Source organism: Ictalurus furcatus, chromosome 26 (assembly GCF_023375685.1).
Source record: "Ictalurus furcatus strain D&B chromosome 26, Billie_1.0, whole genome shotgun sequence".
NCBI lineage: Eukaryota > Metazoa > Chordata > Actinopteri > Siluriformes > Ictaluridae > Ictalurus > Ictalurus furcatus.
In genome coordinates, this window is record NC_071280.1 from 8298824 (window position 1) to 8316520 (window position 17697).

The window sequence follows — 17697 nt, forward strand, 5'->3', positions numbered from 1 at the left end:
CTGTTCTTTTTTTTATTATTATTTATTTATTTTTTAAAAATAAATGTTTTGCTTTCTTTCTTTCTTTCAGAAATACAACATAGGAGACAAAAGGCATGAAAAATTATAATACATCTTGAATGCAACTCAAAGCCTCACAAGCCAAAAGAAAAAAAAGAAAAAAAAGAAAAAAAAAAAGAGAAAAATGAATGTAAACAGAATAAAAGATAAACACTATTAGGAGAGATGAAACCCTTACCTTTAGGACCCTTCAGTTGTAGCTGTTACAGCCCAAAGAAGTTTTCGCATTTACATAGCTATCTGGCATTGTGTCATCTGGATATAAAATATTCATCTGCCAAACGCTGCCAGAAAACAGGAAATCACAGTGCTCTGTGGGCCATTTGTGTTTCACACACAATTCCATTACACACTCCTAAATATATACCATTTTGTTGTTTATTCTTTCCATATAAATGGTTCACTGATTTTAATTATATATGCAAAAAGTTCACAAAATGGAATGTTGTGTTTTTCCAGTCTACTGTTATGTGAATATTCAGAAGAGGGAGCAGCCAGTCATGGAGAGACTGATTATTTATTTAAATATGGTCATGGTCACGTAATTTAAGGGCGTTTTGCTCGGTGTGTATGGAAAGAGTTCTCAGGAACACGGTACAATGCTGTACACTCACCCTACACTTTAATAGGGACACCTAGAGACGTGCTCATTCGTGCAATTATCCAATCAGCCAGTCATGTGGCAGCAGCACAATGCATAAAATCATGCAGATACAGGCCAAGAGCTTCAGGTAATGTTCACATTAAACATCAGAATGGGGAAAATGTGGTGGTTGTTGGTTGTTGGTGTCAGATAGGCTGGTTTGAGTATTTCAGAAACTGCAGATCTCGTGGGATTTTCATGCACAGCAAAATGCAAAACAAACAAACAAACAAAAACCTCCATTCAGTGTCAGTTCTGTAGGTTGAAATAGCTTGTTGATGAGAGAGGTCAAAGGATATTATCCATTCATCCATCCATCTTCTACCGCTTACTCCTTCTTCAGGGTCGCGGGGGAACCTGGAGCCAATCCCAGGGAGCATCGGGCACAAGGCGGGGTACACCCTGGACAGGGTGCCAATCCATCGCAGGGCACAAAAGGATATTATGATGTTATGATATTATCATGCCACCCAATATTCTGATGTTTAATGTACACATTAATTGAAGCATGATCTGTATCTACATGAGCTTTTGCACTATGATGGAAGTATGTTTAATATGGTATGTTTTGGTCAGTTGGGACCCTTTGTTTAGTTTGTTTCTCCGTGAACATTAACCTTTGCTACTACAAGGCTCTAGATATAAACCAGTTAAATAGTCATGACAGAAAGTCAATCTGACTAAAAACATTTTTATTTTCGGATGTGCATGAGAAAATCCAGTTAGAACATTATGCTGCTATGTAAGCACCAGGTTAGTAACCTCTTATGCCATCAGGACCTGAAATGAAATTTCAGCCACTGTGGCTAGTTGATAAAAGTTTAGTAGCCAATTAGCATTTTTGTTAAATAAAACCTTCATTCAATGCGGTTAGAACAATATTTCATTACGGCAAGAACACTGTGTATGATTGTGTGCAATTCAGTGTCATCATACTTAATGACACCTTCAACCATTCGGCCATTTTTAATCTGCTTTATTTGTACTTTTCCTCGACCGGCCTGTTCCATCACTATCTGACCTCGACTTAGTTTCCCAAAAGCATCGTAAAGTGAAGATCATCTTAAGATAGATGCGAAAGAGAGAGAGTTCAATATGATGTTCACGCTCGCATATAACAATGCTCTTAGTGAAATGATGCTTTTGAAAAAGTCCCAGTCTTTGATCGAGCTAAGCTCTGGCAAGGTGAGAATGGATAACCCTGTATAGAAATCCCAATTTATATTTGTAGCTGTGAGATAAAGTGCAAGCAGATGGTTAGAGTGTTCAATGAGACTTAATACATAGCATAGACCTATATAATGGCCACTTTTATAGGGTTACTTGCCCAATTGGCAGGCAAATGTCCCACCAGCACCAAATTCTACTCACTATTGGTGGGTGGCCAGGTATTAATTTAAATGTATTTATCATACAGTATATCATTTCATAAAGATTTGCAGCTGTATATTGCTACAACATTGTGATGGCAACAATGTCACCATTGGCATGACAGATTAATCCATCTTAATCAGACATTTTGTATGCTCAGAATGGCATCATCCACAACAGTACACAGCTTCATGAGTGTAAATGATCCGGCTTACAGATTTTCAAGAGCTGCAATTTGTCTGAAGCACAACCGGCAGACCATTTGAGCGCGAGAAAGAGAGACAGTTAAATCCTTATCTCCTTCTTCTCTAGACCACCACCTGAGGCCTTCATCCAAACCCATTTGGTACTACACAACGGCAGCGCAGCTTCAGTCCCACTATATCCCCACGCGCTCAAACATACTGTGCATTCATTCCATTTTGAATAATCATCTCTAATGATATTTCCCCTCTAGTCCTTTACAGCGAAGCAGAAGGCAATGACAGTCTGCGCACTTCAGCTACAGAGGAAAAATGAGCCACATCTCAATGCATTTGCCAAAAAGCATTGAGGAGAGGAGTGGAAAAAGTTTGCACTAATCTTTGAAAAAGCTCTCTGAGGATCACGCAGGCCTCAGTGTGTGGCATTTGCTCAGTTCAGCTGCCAAACGACCTTTCCAAGCCGTTGTTCCGTTTTAACTTTGCATTTACCTCCAGTCGCTGTGCATTATTCATTCGCAAAGAGGGTCCCTGCTCTTCGAGACGATGCTAACAGCCAAGCAAGCTTTCCATAACGCTGCCATTCCATTATAGGTGAATTTTATGCTGTTGCTTTTTTTAGCCAGAAGAACAGCGTTCACAAACTGGTATAAATAATTTAAACAGATTTATAAATGGGGCAGAGTATGGCTAAAAACCTCACTGAGTCTCAAAAAGCTTTATATCCCCTTAGAATGTGTATGCTCTGCATTACTTCTTTTTGAATTTGGTAAGCTTCAGACATAAATATACAATCGGGATATAAAGAAAATATACATCCACCTCAGGTATAAAACGATGACACTATCTGTATCGGTTTAGTGCTCCAAATATCCATGTTGGAATCTGTATCAAGATTTAAGCCTAAAGTAGGCGTGGCCTAAAGTGGGGCATGGTTTTTAACCCACCATGACCCCTGACCAGGCAGTTACTAAGGATGCTGTAAACATGAGCTGTACCGCATATTAATATTAAAGAATTTTTATACCTAGTGGGATTTCTTTCCCCCTGTGAGCATACAGTATGCACAACCACATGAAAGTAAAAACCTCTGCTTACATGACTTTTTGCTACTTCCTGTAGGATCTCAGTCCTGATGCACACGAGATGCCCAGTGAACATTTCCGGCATGCTTTCTTAAAAACAAAACAAAACAAAAAAACCAACCTAATAATGCACATCCTATTTGTATCACATTATCTGTTCATTCTGAATAATGCATTCATATCGAGTTACATCCCTACGGGATATGCTTTCCGAACAGCACACATGTATTCTCCTACCTTCTGACCCACGTGCATGAAAGCTATACATAAAACATCTTGCTCTAAGAGTTCCGACTCAAACCTGCCTCCTGTTTTAGACATGCAGCGAAGACCGGGCTCTTGTTAAGAATAGATGCTCAACATGATGGCTACATTTATGTAACTAGAGAGGCTCAACACTTACAGGCATCCTGTCTTGTGAAAACACAGTGAGCCCGTGAATCAGAGAACACTCTATGGCAAGCATGCAGGACTTCGAGAGACCTGGATGAAATTTTCAGCTGATGGACGAGTGTTACGACACGCAACTGCACCAGTCGTTATAAGATGAGCACATGGGTGAGTATTACTCAAACACTGATGAAGCAATGGCAAGACTGTAATGCTTTTGAGAAAACAGGCACATCTTCAAGTCAGGTTAATACCTGAAAATGAGATATTGTTCTATTATAATAATAATAATAATAAAAAAGATAGATTCATCTTTAGTTAATGTTTTATAATGGTTTTAATATCGTTAATTCACTTTCTGGCATGTTTTATGGGATTTAGGAGGAAACCAGAAGACCCAGAGGAAACCCACACAGACAACAGGAGGACTTGTTACCTCAATTTTGAACCCAGGACCCTGGAGCCTTGAGACTGTGATTATGTTATATGACTCAAGATAGAACATTAATGTTTTGGCCTTGTCTTTCTTGTAACGATGTACGTTTCCTATTCATTTAGCTGTAGCTACCGAATAATTCATAAATAGTTAGTTAGTGAATACTCGTTATAAGCTGGAACTTCAAGATATCGAGCACTTTTGAGTTTTGTGAATTTGTATCGTTGAGGCACCAGGCGCTATGGTAAAAGTTTTGATGCAGAAAAGAACCACATTTGTTTAGCTGGTGGATTTTCTCATCACACACACACAAACGTGAAGGAGGTTTACGAATACGCAAGCATTTCATTATTAACACGAGCAGATACAATAATGAAAACCTGAATCCATGCGCTTTTGAATTGTACGATGCCTTGTTCAATTTTGCAGCAGGAAATGCACGTCGTTTTTCAGCTTCTTCCGTGGATGTTAATCGCGTCGCATCACTATGTACTCTCAGATGAACGGTTTTTACTGTTCCGATTAATCCAGCTTGACGTTCATTTCATCCAAAATGCAGAAACACACTGCATTTGATAAATGAAGCCTAATCCATATCAGAACACTTACGGGGAGCTACACAGAAGCCACTGAGCCCAAAAACAAAAATAGGACGATTCCCTGATCTTCATATATATATATATATATATATATATATATATATATATATATATATATATATATATATATATTTGTTCTGATGTACTGCTGAATTGACGTATCATATTTAAAAAAAAATTTTTTTTTTACGTCATCATTCCACCAGCTCCAATCACATCAAAATATTATCATCTTGGTTATATGCATGGAACCTCTTAGCAATAATTAGATTCAGCACAACGTGTAAGGTAAATAACAAACAGACTCATGCATATCTAAAAGGGCAACATGCTTGTGGTGTGATGCAGCTTGGAAAGTGACGCTGCAGAGCTTTTGAAGAGTGCTTACTTGTGTTTGTGCGGGTGTGTGTGCCGTCAGGGGTTAAAAGAACTTTAGAAGATGACACTGCAGAGTGCACTGTGTGTGCAAGTAATGGGGGGTTCATAGAAGCTGGCAAGAAGCCCACTAACCAGTGCGGCAGAACAGAGTGTCCCAGCAAGCAGTCACACACAGAGAGAGAGAGAGAGAGAGAGAGAGAGAGAGAGAGAGAGAGAGGTGGGCTCAAATAGTGGTCTCAGTTAAACAGTGCAGGTCTCAGACTGAAAGAAAATACCCCAGTGATAAGCCTGGAATTGATCTTCCTCTGACCCCCTAACCCAAGTTAAAATGTTTTTCTTATTTTTTTATTTATTTTTTTTTTAGAGAGAGAGAGAAAGGTAACACTACCATGCACAAGAACTGTACAACACGTTATTTATTTATTTTTTTCAAAATCTTGTTTTTAACTTTCAGCAATACAAATCCATTTGCTTTGTACATCAGGAACATGCTACGAATGCAGAAAGACTATATTGTTCCTATATGGACAGCTTAGGGGTTAGAAATGAATCGGAATTCATTTTAGCATGTACAGGCAATTTTCCATGACCAAATGGATGCAAATGAGAGACACATAAGCAGGGAACTTAATGTCTTGGTTTAAAACTTGAAAATGATTTGGTGGTGTAAAAAACAGGAAATAAATCACATCTACTTATCTACATATTTACTAAGTTCACTTAATATGTAATGAATAAACAAACAAACAAAAAAATGCATAGATGTTAAAAATGAAGATGATGAAAAAAAAAAATTCAACAAATTCATAAAAAGTCAACAAAACGATCCACATTCTACCCCATATTAATATTCAACTTAGAAGTCAGGCGAATTATTTTGAATTTGCAAAATGTGAAATTCTAAAACGTTGGCCTTAAAAACACGAAGAGACGTGAATTTGATGGTGTCCAAGAGGAAGTGGGAGGGGGAAACCATCTTTTTTTACTTCTTTTACTGTGTTTTAGTAGAAAAAACAACTCCTCCCTCACACATGAATAGAAAACGAACGCAGCTCTCTCAGCTAGAGGAACCCCAACATGCAAACCAATATAAACGTTGTAACCAGTGGCAGGAAAGTAGAAAGTTGCCAGGGCTTGATAAGTCTCCTTATGTGCAGGCTTGGGGAGTAACGGAATACATGGAACGGCGTTACATAATCAAGATACAAAAAACTGGTGACTGTAATCTGTTACAGTAATGTAAAAAAATAAATAAATAAATAAAAACAACCCAAAGTAATCAGATTACAAGTACATTTTGAAGAAAAAAAACAAAACAAAAACCCCAAAGGAATACTATCAGGATTACAATTGTTTTTTTCTTTTAAAACTAAAAAAACACAACACAATATAGACAGCTGCATGATTATAGTTCTGGTTCTCTCGTGCCAGTCGTGACTCGAGCCACAAATCTATTTATTTTATTGAAACAAATCCAAACCAAATCCAAGATCTAAAATAAGCTCTAAATAAAAGTATTTGAGATCATATTTCTTTTCTCGGGCTTTATTTACATATGTGACTTTAATGTAATCCAAAAGTAATCAGATTACGTTACTTTCATATTGTGATACTTGGATTACGTTACTGATGACATTTTTTATGAAGTAAATTGTAACTGTAAGGGAATACATTTTGAAAGTAGCCCTCCCAGCCCTGCTTATGTGTTTGTTGCTCTGACCTAAAGGATTTCATAATTGTAATTTTCCAAGAATTTAAAGGCAGTGTGCTTTTGAAAACTTACATTTGGATAGATACAAAAGGTTAAGATGAAGGGGCAGTGAGTTACCACTGAAACTGCTCACATTTGTGAAAATTCCTGAATTATTTGTGAGATCGGTTTACTCTGCGTACTCAGGGCATTACATTCTCCGAAAAGGAAAGATTGTGTGGTTCTTTCAGTCTGACCAGAGTGCACTTACAAATGTTAAGGGGTTTAGTAGTGTTGTCCTTGTTTTTCTCCAGAGAGTGAGGAAACTATACTCATATTGTCACAGAAGCTGTTAATGTGAGCTGACAGCTGGTTAGACGGAAGGTCAGCCACAGAAAGGGTCTCCTAGAATTATTTGATGCCCACTAGGCAAACAGAATTTACTAAGAGAGGTACAATATGAAATAAGTCATTTATATGTCAGGTATCCTTCAAAGTATCATGCACTGGAAGAAGAATGAGAAAGCACAGTTATAGGCACGATGTGAATATGGTGTTTCTAAATTTAGAACACACCACAGATGCAAAATGAAAAAGGGAAACCATCAGAGTAAAAAAAAAAAAAAAATACACTCTATTTAAAGTCAAATATAATGATGCGTCACTGCCGTCTGTTCTGAAAGCCCAGGGTGATGTGTAACTGTGTGTCGCTGTGTATACTGTAACACTTATAAACGACCAGAAAAAGAAAACCAGAAAAATGAAGGAAGTAAACAGAGAGAGAGAGAGAGAGAGAGAGAGAATGAAAGAAAATATAAAACAAGGAAAAATAAAGAATAGTAGCAAAAAGAGAGAAAAAGAACATAAGGAAGTTTAAAAAGAAAAAAATAAACTATATCATCAAAAAGTAAAAAAGAAAGAATAAAGATGGAAAGTAAGAAGGAATAGACAAATATAAAAAGAAAGATTTGTGGTTCTATCTATCTATCTATCTATCTATCTATCTATGTATAGAGATAGACAGATAGATAGATAGATATAAAGAATAGAACCAAAAAGTTAAAAGAAAGAGAAAGAAAGTATAAAAGGATAAAGATCTAAAGAAAGAAGGAATAGAACAAAAAACAACAAGAAAGAAAAAAGAAAAAAAAAGAATAGAACTAAAATAGCGAATAGAACAACAAAGAAAGAAAGAAAGAAAGAACTAAAATAGAGAATAAAACTAAAATAGAGAATAGAACAAGAAAGAAAGAAAAATATATCTAAAATAGAGAATAAAACAAGAAAGAAAGAAAGAGAACATTAGTAAAACTTTTTTTCCAAGTAAACAACGAACAGAAACACAGCTAGTTTTGCATGATGTGATCTGAAAGCTTAGCGGGAGTTAATGTGAGGGACAATTTGTGTTTGTAGACTTTTTTCAGGAACAAAAAGAAATCATAAAAGATGATGACGTGTGAAGAGACAGGGCGCGCTCACTGAGAGGCAATTAGCTTTTCTCCAGTCGAATAAAAAAAGGCAGAAGTTTAATGAGAAACGTAGATCATTTTCCCATACAATGCCTTTTTTTTATCTCACACCAATGAGAGAACAATAAATATCACTAGCTAACAGCGGAATTCAAAAACAAACAAAAACACAAGGCTAAGTTTAACTGAACAGACGGAGCAGTTCGAATAATTTGTAGTGTAATGGTTTAGTGGTGTATTGTATTCATACTCTTCAGCCCTCTTTTATTTAACAGTCCACAAGAGCCGTATTCATTCCTAAAGGTTACTCAGCACTACACTTTCAGAAACACGTCAGCTGTTTCAGAGCTCTCGATCTCTAACAGACACGAAGAGGTGAGTCCAATGTGAATACATCGATCTGTTTATGTGATCAGGCAGATGCTGAGATTGGAAAGGAAAAGACCTGAAGATAATCAACCAGCCTGATGACAGAATGGTTTGTTGCTTATTAAATAATACGTGTGTCTGAAATAAATGAAAGCGGCGCAATACATGATTAAATATACAACTATTCTTTGAACATTGCGAGGGATATAGTGTTCGCGCTTCATAAAGCTGTGTGCTTGGTGCATGGTTTAAAATCTCATGATGAATTGAATCACAGTCAGATCTGCATTCATAATTTTTCTTTTAGTAATAGCGTATACGTTCTTGTAATAATCCGCACGTGGTTAGCCTCACGAATCGACTCTCATTTCAACGTTGTACGCGTCTTGCTGTTTTGTGAAAATCTGAAAGAAGTATCAGTGAAATGTTGTAAGAAGAGTGGCTTTGAAAGCGATTAAAACTGATAGCACTATTAAACCGGACAGTCTCAAAATATTATCTGAAATAAAGCGCTGCCGTGTGCAGTATTGAGAGTATTGTGGTCCTCGTCAGACATGATCATCAGTCTGGCACAAATACAAATCTCTCATTTTTAGTTAATCAAGAGGAACTGAGATGGAAAAGCTATAGGAGTCTATAGGATTTTCACACTACGACCAACCCCCCCCCAAACATATTCTCCAAACATAGGGGAAATTAATACTCTTTAGGAAAATGCCTTCCAAAATGTTTCATACTTTCTTTATATTTTACTTTGTCTTTGTCAGATAGTCTTTAAGAATGCCTTTGATAAATGAAGAACGTATTGAAATCCTTCTCATGGCTGGATCGGGAAGCGGTCGCAAGGTTGCGATGGACTTTAACAGGAAACATGGCATCACACACACCACTGTTTCCAAACTTATTAACAAATTTAAAATAAAAGAAAAAGAAAAAAACTAGAAGTGTTTCAGATGTCCACGAACATCCACTGACGAAGACACAACCAACGTGGTTCTGACAAACATAATCCCTTATGTATGGAGACTTTTGAAACACCCTGTAGCTTTATCGCTCGTTTTTTCTTTTCCAACCAGTCCTCCAACCAGCAAGTGAAACAGGCCGCGGGTGCGATGGAGATCAAAAACTCAAATCCCTTAGAAGGATTATCAAGATTCGGATCAAATCAAGAAAGCTGAGCACCTTTAAGTGTTGTAATGAGCTGTACATTTGTGTAACGTTGTTGTCTATCGGGAAAGAAGCAGCAAATTGTTACAGTAAGTTTTGACTATTAGCTGAAACTTTCTGCCAGTGTATCTGGATGCAAGAAAAAGCCATGAAATCAGTAGAGTGCATCATAGAGTTAAGTGTAATTCAACCAATCTATATGAATAGATATTTTATATGTACGTTTCGTTTTCAGTATTCACCAACTGTGGCCCTGTTTCCCTAAAACATTGTAAAATGGCCATATTAACATTTATATTTTTGCAGAAAGAAAGAAAGAAAAAAAAAACCCCATAAAACTCAGCCCTGTTTAGAGCTACTTCCTTTCCTGTCATCTGCCACTTCATTGCTTCTTTGCATTACAAATTAAGAAGAATCAATGAATCCCTGCTTATGCAACAAATCCTTCTAGAAATCTCAAACACTCCGAAAACCTGTGCATGAGCAAAGTAAGCTTAAATCGCTCCTTAATTTGGTGGTTACACTTACCCTGACAGTTTAGCCATCTTTGAAAATCCGAACACGTCCATACAGAAGACTGGACAATCCTGTCTGTGCTTCACGCGCTACAAATCCAAGCTCCAATTCCTTAGTGCTTGCTTGACTGCAAATCCCAAAATTGCTCAACTCTCCATCCCACCTGACACTCCGGTGCCGAATCAGGCGCAAAACAGATGCACTGTAAGCCTTCCAGAAGCCTCTGTCCAAAGCTAGACTTTCCACCAAACGGATCAGATCCAGCCTTCATGGATTGAATCCTGTGGAGCAGGAATGGGCAATCCACAAGAGTTTTTATGCTGCGCTAGTCTAGCTTGTTCTCTTCTCGTTCAGGTGGAATGCTGGAAGGCAGTGTTTGCACTCTCTCCATCGCTCTCTCTCCTGCAAGCTGTGGGTAGAAGAGCCTGAGCAGAGCAGCAGTGACAGCAGCTTTGAATGAAAAGCGCCAGAGAGAGAGAGAGAGAGAGAGAGAGAGAGAGAGAGAGAGAGAGAGAGAGAGTGTAGGAGGAGGGGTCTAGGAGAGGAGTGGAAAGAGAAAGAGGAGGACGGACGGTGATAAACACTACTCCTGGCACTCGAGCTGATGAAAACGCACACCTTTTTTTTTTTTCTTTTTCTTTTTCAGTGAGCCCTTCACCCCTGACTCCAGTGGGGTGTGGGAAAAGAGAGGGAGGGTGAGGGGGAGTGTGGTGATGAGAAAGAAGAGAGAGAAAGAGGGAGCAGTAGAGAGACAGATTGCTGACTCTGCAGTAGAGTGTCAGACTGCTGATGGCAGGAGAGCAAGACCCTGTTTTCCACAGAAGGTACACACACACACATTTGCATTCTTGTGGTGTATATATTAAAGTAATCGAGTCTTAGCACCTAAGACTTGGTGAATAAACTTGTCAGAATATGGTTAGAGCATTAGAACATTTATAAAGACTCATTCTAATAGGTGTCTGCTATTATATAGTCTGCTTTCTTTAATCCTGATTTTGACATAACAGAGATCAGGGCAATGATAAGGGCACACGACAAACATCAAAACCATGCACTCTAATTTAGGATCAGGGAAAATATACGTTACCATACGTTTTTAACTGAATAGAAGGAAATATACACACGTCTGTCCTTACAGTATATTGGCATTGTCAAAAGTGTTCATAAAAAAAGATATAGGCTGAAATAAGCCTAATAAGAAGACTTTATTTAAGAGCCAGACATATTTAAGGAAATATGTCTGGACATATGTCTGTTGTTACAGTGTAATTGGATTTGTGCTGTTAAAACCCGCACCAGGTAACAGTGATTATACGTGAGTGTCACCACCGAATCTCATGAGATATGAAGACCCTGCAGAGAACTTCAGTTTAGTTTTCACTTCATAAACTGTGTCACATTGTATTAGAAGCAACTGTGTCATTAAGGGTCTCTAGAAAGTGTCATAGCACAACTGTATGCCAACAAAAAGATCAGTTGACAGATATAGTGTCGTATCAACTTCCACTACTTATACTATACAGGGTCGCGGAAGCCTGGAGCCTATCCCAGGGGACTCGGGGTACAAGGCAGGGGACACCCTGGGTAAGGTGCCAACCCATCACAATTTAGAGTTGCCAATCAGATTACAACACATTGTTGGACTGGGGGAGTAAACCAGCGTACCCGGAGGAAAATATGCAAGCTCTAAGAATATGCAAGCTCTGAGCACACAGAATTGTGTTGAGTTCCCCTCTGAGTTGGGGAATAAAAACCCCAACCCTGGTGGTTCGAGGCAAACGTGCTAACCACGTTCCCCCCTTTTATAAAACTTTATATACTGTAAGTTTATGTCAGTTGACATGACGTCCATTTCTAGCCTTGATGGTGGTGTAAATTGTTGTTTAGGACCCCTTTAAGAATGCAGGATTTGGCAGTAATATACTGTATGGCCTAAAGTATGTGGACACCTGACATCCACACCCATATGTGGTTCTTCCCCAAACTGTTGCTACAAAGTTGGAAGCACACAATTCTCTAGAACGTCTTTCTATGCCATAGCGTCATTATTTCCCATCACTGGAACTAACGGGCCTAAGCCCAAAGCTGTTCCAGTATGACAATGCCCCTGTGCACAAAGAGAAGTACATAAAGACATGTTTTGCTGATGCTGCCGAACTTGAGTGACCTTCACAGCACCCTCAACGCCTTTAAGATGAACGCCAGGCCTTCATCAGTGTCCAACCTCGCTAATGCTCTTGTGGCTGAAAGGGCCAATCCACAGCCATGCTCAAATCTAGCGGAAAGACTTCTCAGAAAAGTGGAGTAGAGGGGTGGCAACATCATATTAATGCCCATGGTTTTGAAAAGGGATGTTCAAAAACCACAGCTGGTTTTAATGGTCAGCTGTCCACATAGGTTTGTCCATGTAGTGTTGTATTGTAGTTGTATACCTTAACATACTGTACGTTTATTGATATAACGGTGTGACAGTGTGTTCTAAGCTGTAGTATTGTGTGGTATTTCAAAGACACTGAATTGTATGTAGGCAGGGAGTCATACTGTATATTCCTTTTTTTTTCCCAACCACCAAAACACCAAAGACATGCTTGACTACAGAACTGTGCCGGATTGAAGGAAACATAAAGCCCATTCTTGAGGAGATATTATGCAAGGAGTCAAAAAAGTCATACTGTAAATCCCCAGTTGGCACGTAGCCTCTGTACGGCTGAACGGAAACCATGCTCACTATTCTTATTGCGACTGATAACAAATTTCAGTGTGCACATGAATCAAAGAGAAGTTTAAAGCAGGGAGGAGGCAGAAAAATGGAAGCCATACTGTTGGAAAATGGAAACCTTTTATATGAGAAAGACACACAGCTTTGATCTGGGGACGACTCTTTCTTTTACGCCACGGATATTTTTCGCAGTGGTTCAGGGCCAATGACTTCCTGGGCATGCACCTGCTTCTGTTGGTGGTATTAAAAAGTGTCTGCATTGGACAACCATAATTCTGAAAAAGTTGGGACAGTATGGGAAATATGACAAACAAGAAGTCATTTGAAAATTCAATCTACCCTGTACTATATTGAAAACACATTATTAACATGTTATTTGATGTTTTACTTTGTGAATTTCATTTATTTTTGAAAATATGCATTCATTTCAAATCTGATGACTGCAACACACTCCAAAACAGTCGGGACAGTCGAATGTTTATCACTGTGTAACATCACCTTTTCTATTAATAACACTTATTAAGCTTTTGGGAACTGAAGACACCAGTTGGTTAAGTTTAGCAAGTGGAATTTTCCCCATTCATCCATTATCCATCCATTTCTTCAGCTGCACAACTGTACAGGGTCTTCGTTGCCTTATTTTGCACTTCATACTGCGCCACACATTCTCAATCGGAGACAGGTCAGGACTGCAGGCAGGCCATGCTAGCGCCCGGACTCTGCTTACACAACCATGGGCTTGTAATCCGGGCAGAATGTGGTTTGGCGTTGTCCTGCTCTGGATGGCAGCATATGTTGCTCCCATCCAGATGTTGTTACCCATCCCTTCCCTTTTTGGCCCAGAGAACACAACAGCTGTTTTGTTCAAAAACTATTGGAAATGTCGAATCGTCAGGCCACAAAACTGTTACTGTGCTACTGTCCATCTCAGATGAGACCGAGCCCAGAGAAGTCAGCAGCGCTTCTGGACAGTGTTGCTGTGTGGCTTCTACTTTGCATAGTATAGTCTTAACTTGCATCTTTGGATGCAGTGGCGAATGGTGTTGACCGACAATGGTTTACCAAAGTATTCCCGAGCCAATGTCAGTATATCCATTACAGCCTCATGACGGTTTTTATAACAGTGACGTTTGAGGGATCGGAGATCACGCGCATTCAAAAGGTTTTCGGCCTTTTGAGATTTGACCAAATTCCTCGACTCTTTTAATTATTCTGTGCACTGAAGAAGGTGAAATGCCCAAAATCCTACCGATTTGTATTTGGGGAATGTTGTTCTCAAAGTGTTTCAAAGATTATTCGCTGATGCATCTGTTGGTAGAAAGGACTAGGCCTTTTTTGGAGGCTCCTTATCACATCGCTATTAGCCCTAAACTGCCCCTGTCCCAACTTTTTTGGAACATGTTGCATGCATCAATTTCAAAATAAATGTTTACCTTACAAAAAACTATGCAGTTGATTAAGTAAAACATCAAATACCTTGTCTTTATATGTTTTTTGTTTAAATACAAGTACATTTACAATATTTACACTCCTATTTGTCTTGATTAGCAATTTCCATACTGTCCCAACTTTTTCAGAATTGGTTTTGTACAAAAGAGATGTGAAAAAGGACTCATTTACAATTACATAATTACTATGCAACATTAAGATTTTAACAAGTGATGCGAGTTGTATGATGAATTAGTGACATTTCCGCTTTTGAAGCGTGAAGTCTTGTTTATATTGCTAATGAACATCTGAACATCAACACAAACTCTTTTACAACATTTTCCCTTAGAAATAATTGTCATTTGAGCCATTATTCGACTGCAAATGGTAAACGTTTTATGTATCCATACCCCATACTATTCATACTATCTATTAAGCTCTTGATTGTACATCATGTACAAGAGAACAATAAGTTTTGTCCTTTCTTGGTGAAACAAGAAAGCAATGTATTTAAGGTCACTGAACATTGTGTCAGAGATGAGCACATTAGCATGTAGTTTGGCATTCTCCTTGGCACACTGAAGCACCAAGGTTGAACAGCTAGACTTGCTCAGGAGTCCTAATCAAACTTCCTAAATAAGTCCCACCAAAAAATTCCCAGATCGGCATTAAATAGTTTATTCGTTGAATGCCAGACACTCACCATCTAATATCTTTGTGCTAGCTGTTTATTTCAAAAGATACCAATTGTTAGATACCAAAAGTGCGGTATTTCAACTGTATTGTAGAAATCATATTATGATTGTGGTTACTGTGGACGTTCTCAGTGGAAAGGGACCAGCATAGGACCATTTCTGACCAGATTGAGGTGATGTACACTTCATAGGATAGCAGTGAAATTGGCATGGTTCACTTCAATATCACTGCTGTAGTCTGGTGGTGAGAAAATAGCATAATCTCTGTTCTTTGTTGGCTCCTTTCCATTGATAAATGTATTACAGGGAAATCAACTCTAAATATCTGCCTATAGCAACACACAGGCTACAGTCAGTGAGAGTCTACCAATATATACACCGATACGGGAATGTATACTGTATATAGTAGATGTAAGAAACGTAATCTACTTGATCTCCTCCTTTCAGCTGCCTGTGTTTCAGGCCAACAAATAATACGCTCTCCTTTACATATCCCTTCTGGCACTGTAAAAACTAAATCATAGATTTGCATTCCTCATGCCACAAATCCAAGCTGCAATTTTCTCTCGCAGAATGCCTAATCCCCCAGATGACACTGATTTTACTCCACTGAGATTCAACTAACTCAGGTTAATGCACCACAAGTGCTGGGGAACATATTGTGAAACGACAGCTAAAACTTAATTATATGGTACTATTCTTGTCTTCATTTTGATTCTGCGCACATTTGTCAGATATAAAAAGAAAATCTCATTCTCATATATATATATATATATATATATATATATATATATATATATATATATATATATATATATAAAAAGTTTGACATTCTCATGGGTGGATCGGGAAGCTGTCGCAAGGTTGCGATGGACTTTAACGAGAAACATGGCATCACACACAACACTCTTGCCGATCTTATTAACAAATTCAAAGTGACTGGAAGAGTTGCAGACCAACCGAGAAGTGGACGTACGTCCACAAACATCGACTGACCGACAGGGTGCTGGCAGATATAGTCCGCTACGTATGGAGAATTTTGCTTAGCATAGCATAATATAAAAAGTACTATAACTTGTTTGTAATAACCCTTTACATATGTTTCTTTAGCTTCCCCTAAATCCTGTAAGTCCTTATAATGCATTGTAATGTATTCTGTATTGAACTTAAATTGCATTCACATCAAAGCCTGTAATGACCTGGTGTAAAAGTGCTTATTATATGGGTTTATGCTAGGCGTTATTGGACATCATGTACGCATGCATTTATAATACATCATGAATACTGCATTTATAGAAAAATCTTTATAAAATATAAAAGAAAATATGTTGCTGCTGCTGTTGTTGTCGTATCTCTGTCACATGACCATATCTTCCATTTGCCATCAGGAGTTTTGTGTGTCCAATCCAAAATTGGATTTTGATTTGGGTTTTAATTCTCATACTCAATATAAAGTTATGATTTACTTAAGCTTTCAAAAGAAATTCGAAATTTCTCTTCACTACTAAGTAGTGAAGAGCATAAAGAAAGAGAGAAAGAATGTATACCATTTAGTTTATTAGTGTGTTGCTCATGTTTCTTGAGTAACAAAATGGAGTACGTAAAGATATTAATAGTGAAATAAAAATATCGGTTCATAAGCTTTGCATTTCTCTTTCTGAATGTGATGTAAATATTTTCTAATAGTGTGTATACTCAGCCGTTGCCTTTTCTAACAACATTCTCTTCTCTTTCTTCTCTCCATATCTCGTTTCATATCATGTGAACAGCTTTTGGACCTGTCAAATTAGGTCTGGACACAATATGTTCCTGTTGAGTTTGCCTCATTGACTGTGATATTGGCTTACATGATAATACAAGGTATATTTTCCATCTTACGCCCAGAAACCATGGAGGTGCAAACTTTTAAGTGTTAGCGAACAAGACTGTGAGAAAGGTTTGACCTCTCTCAGATGTACAGAGAACAGATGGGATGGAGAATGGTTACTAGAACTGGTCACACATCATTATATTCCAGTGTAACTGGGGATAGTGCAGCATCCAGAGAAACTATGTAAAAATCCATTATTGGATTGTGTGTGTGCGTGCGTGTGTGTGTGTGTGTGTGTACCCTGTTCTACTTTCAGTAATCTTAAGCTTCTGCTCCCGGGCTCTGGAGTCTACCCACCCCTCCATCCCTGCTGTCAACACGTGAATACTAAGCACACTCATCAATAAGAAGGACAGAATGTGGTGGCGTCAGATAGCGACGAGCAATGCAGCATAACGATTTATCACTGTTTCCCCTTAATGCCTGCTGCAGCACCTCGGTATTGAAGTGGCACATTATATTAGCCCCTCGAGTTCTCAGGTTCACCTGTGTGTAATGAATCTGTACAATAGAGAAATATACTGCATAATAGGAGTATGCGTATACAGTGCATGAATGATTACGGCAGATAAAAGCGTGTCCTTCCATTTTGATACACAGGCTTATTTT

The 17697-nt window shown here is 38.3% G+C and overlaps 1 protein-coding gene across 1 annotated transcript in view; it reads right to left on the reverse strand.

Annotated features, from left to right (window-relative positions):
- The window catches only part of LOC128602396 (FERM and PDZ domain-containing protein 4-like), a 53267-nt gene extending 42575 nt beyond the window's left edge, over positions 1-10692 (reverse strand). Inside the window, exon 1 of the mRNA XM_053616162.1 lies at positions 10386-10692. Within this exon, the coding sequence (XP_053472137.1) occupies positions 10386-10426 (41 nt within the window). The 5' untranslated portion in view covers positions 10427-10692. The remainder of the gene's footprint in view (positions 1-10385) is intronic.
- Between the last annotated feature and the right edge of the window lie 7005 nt (positions 10693-17697).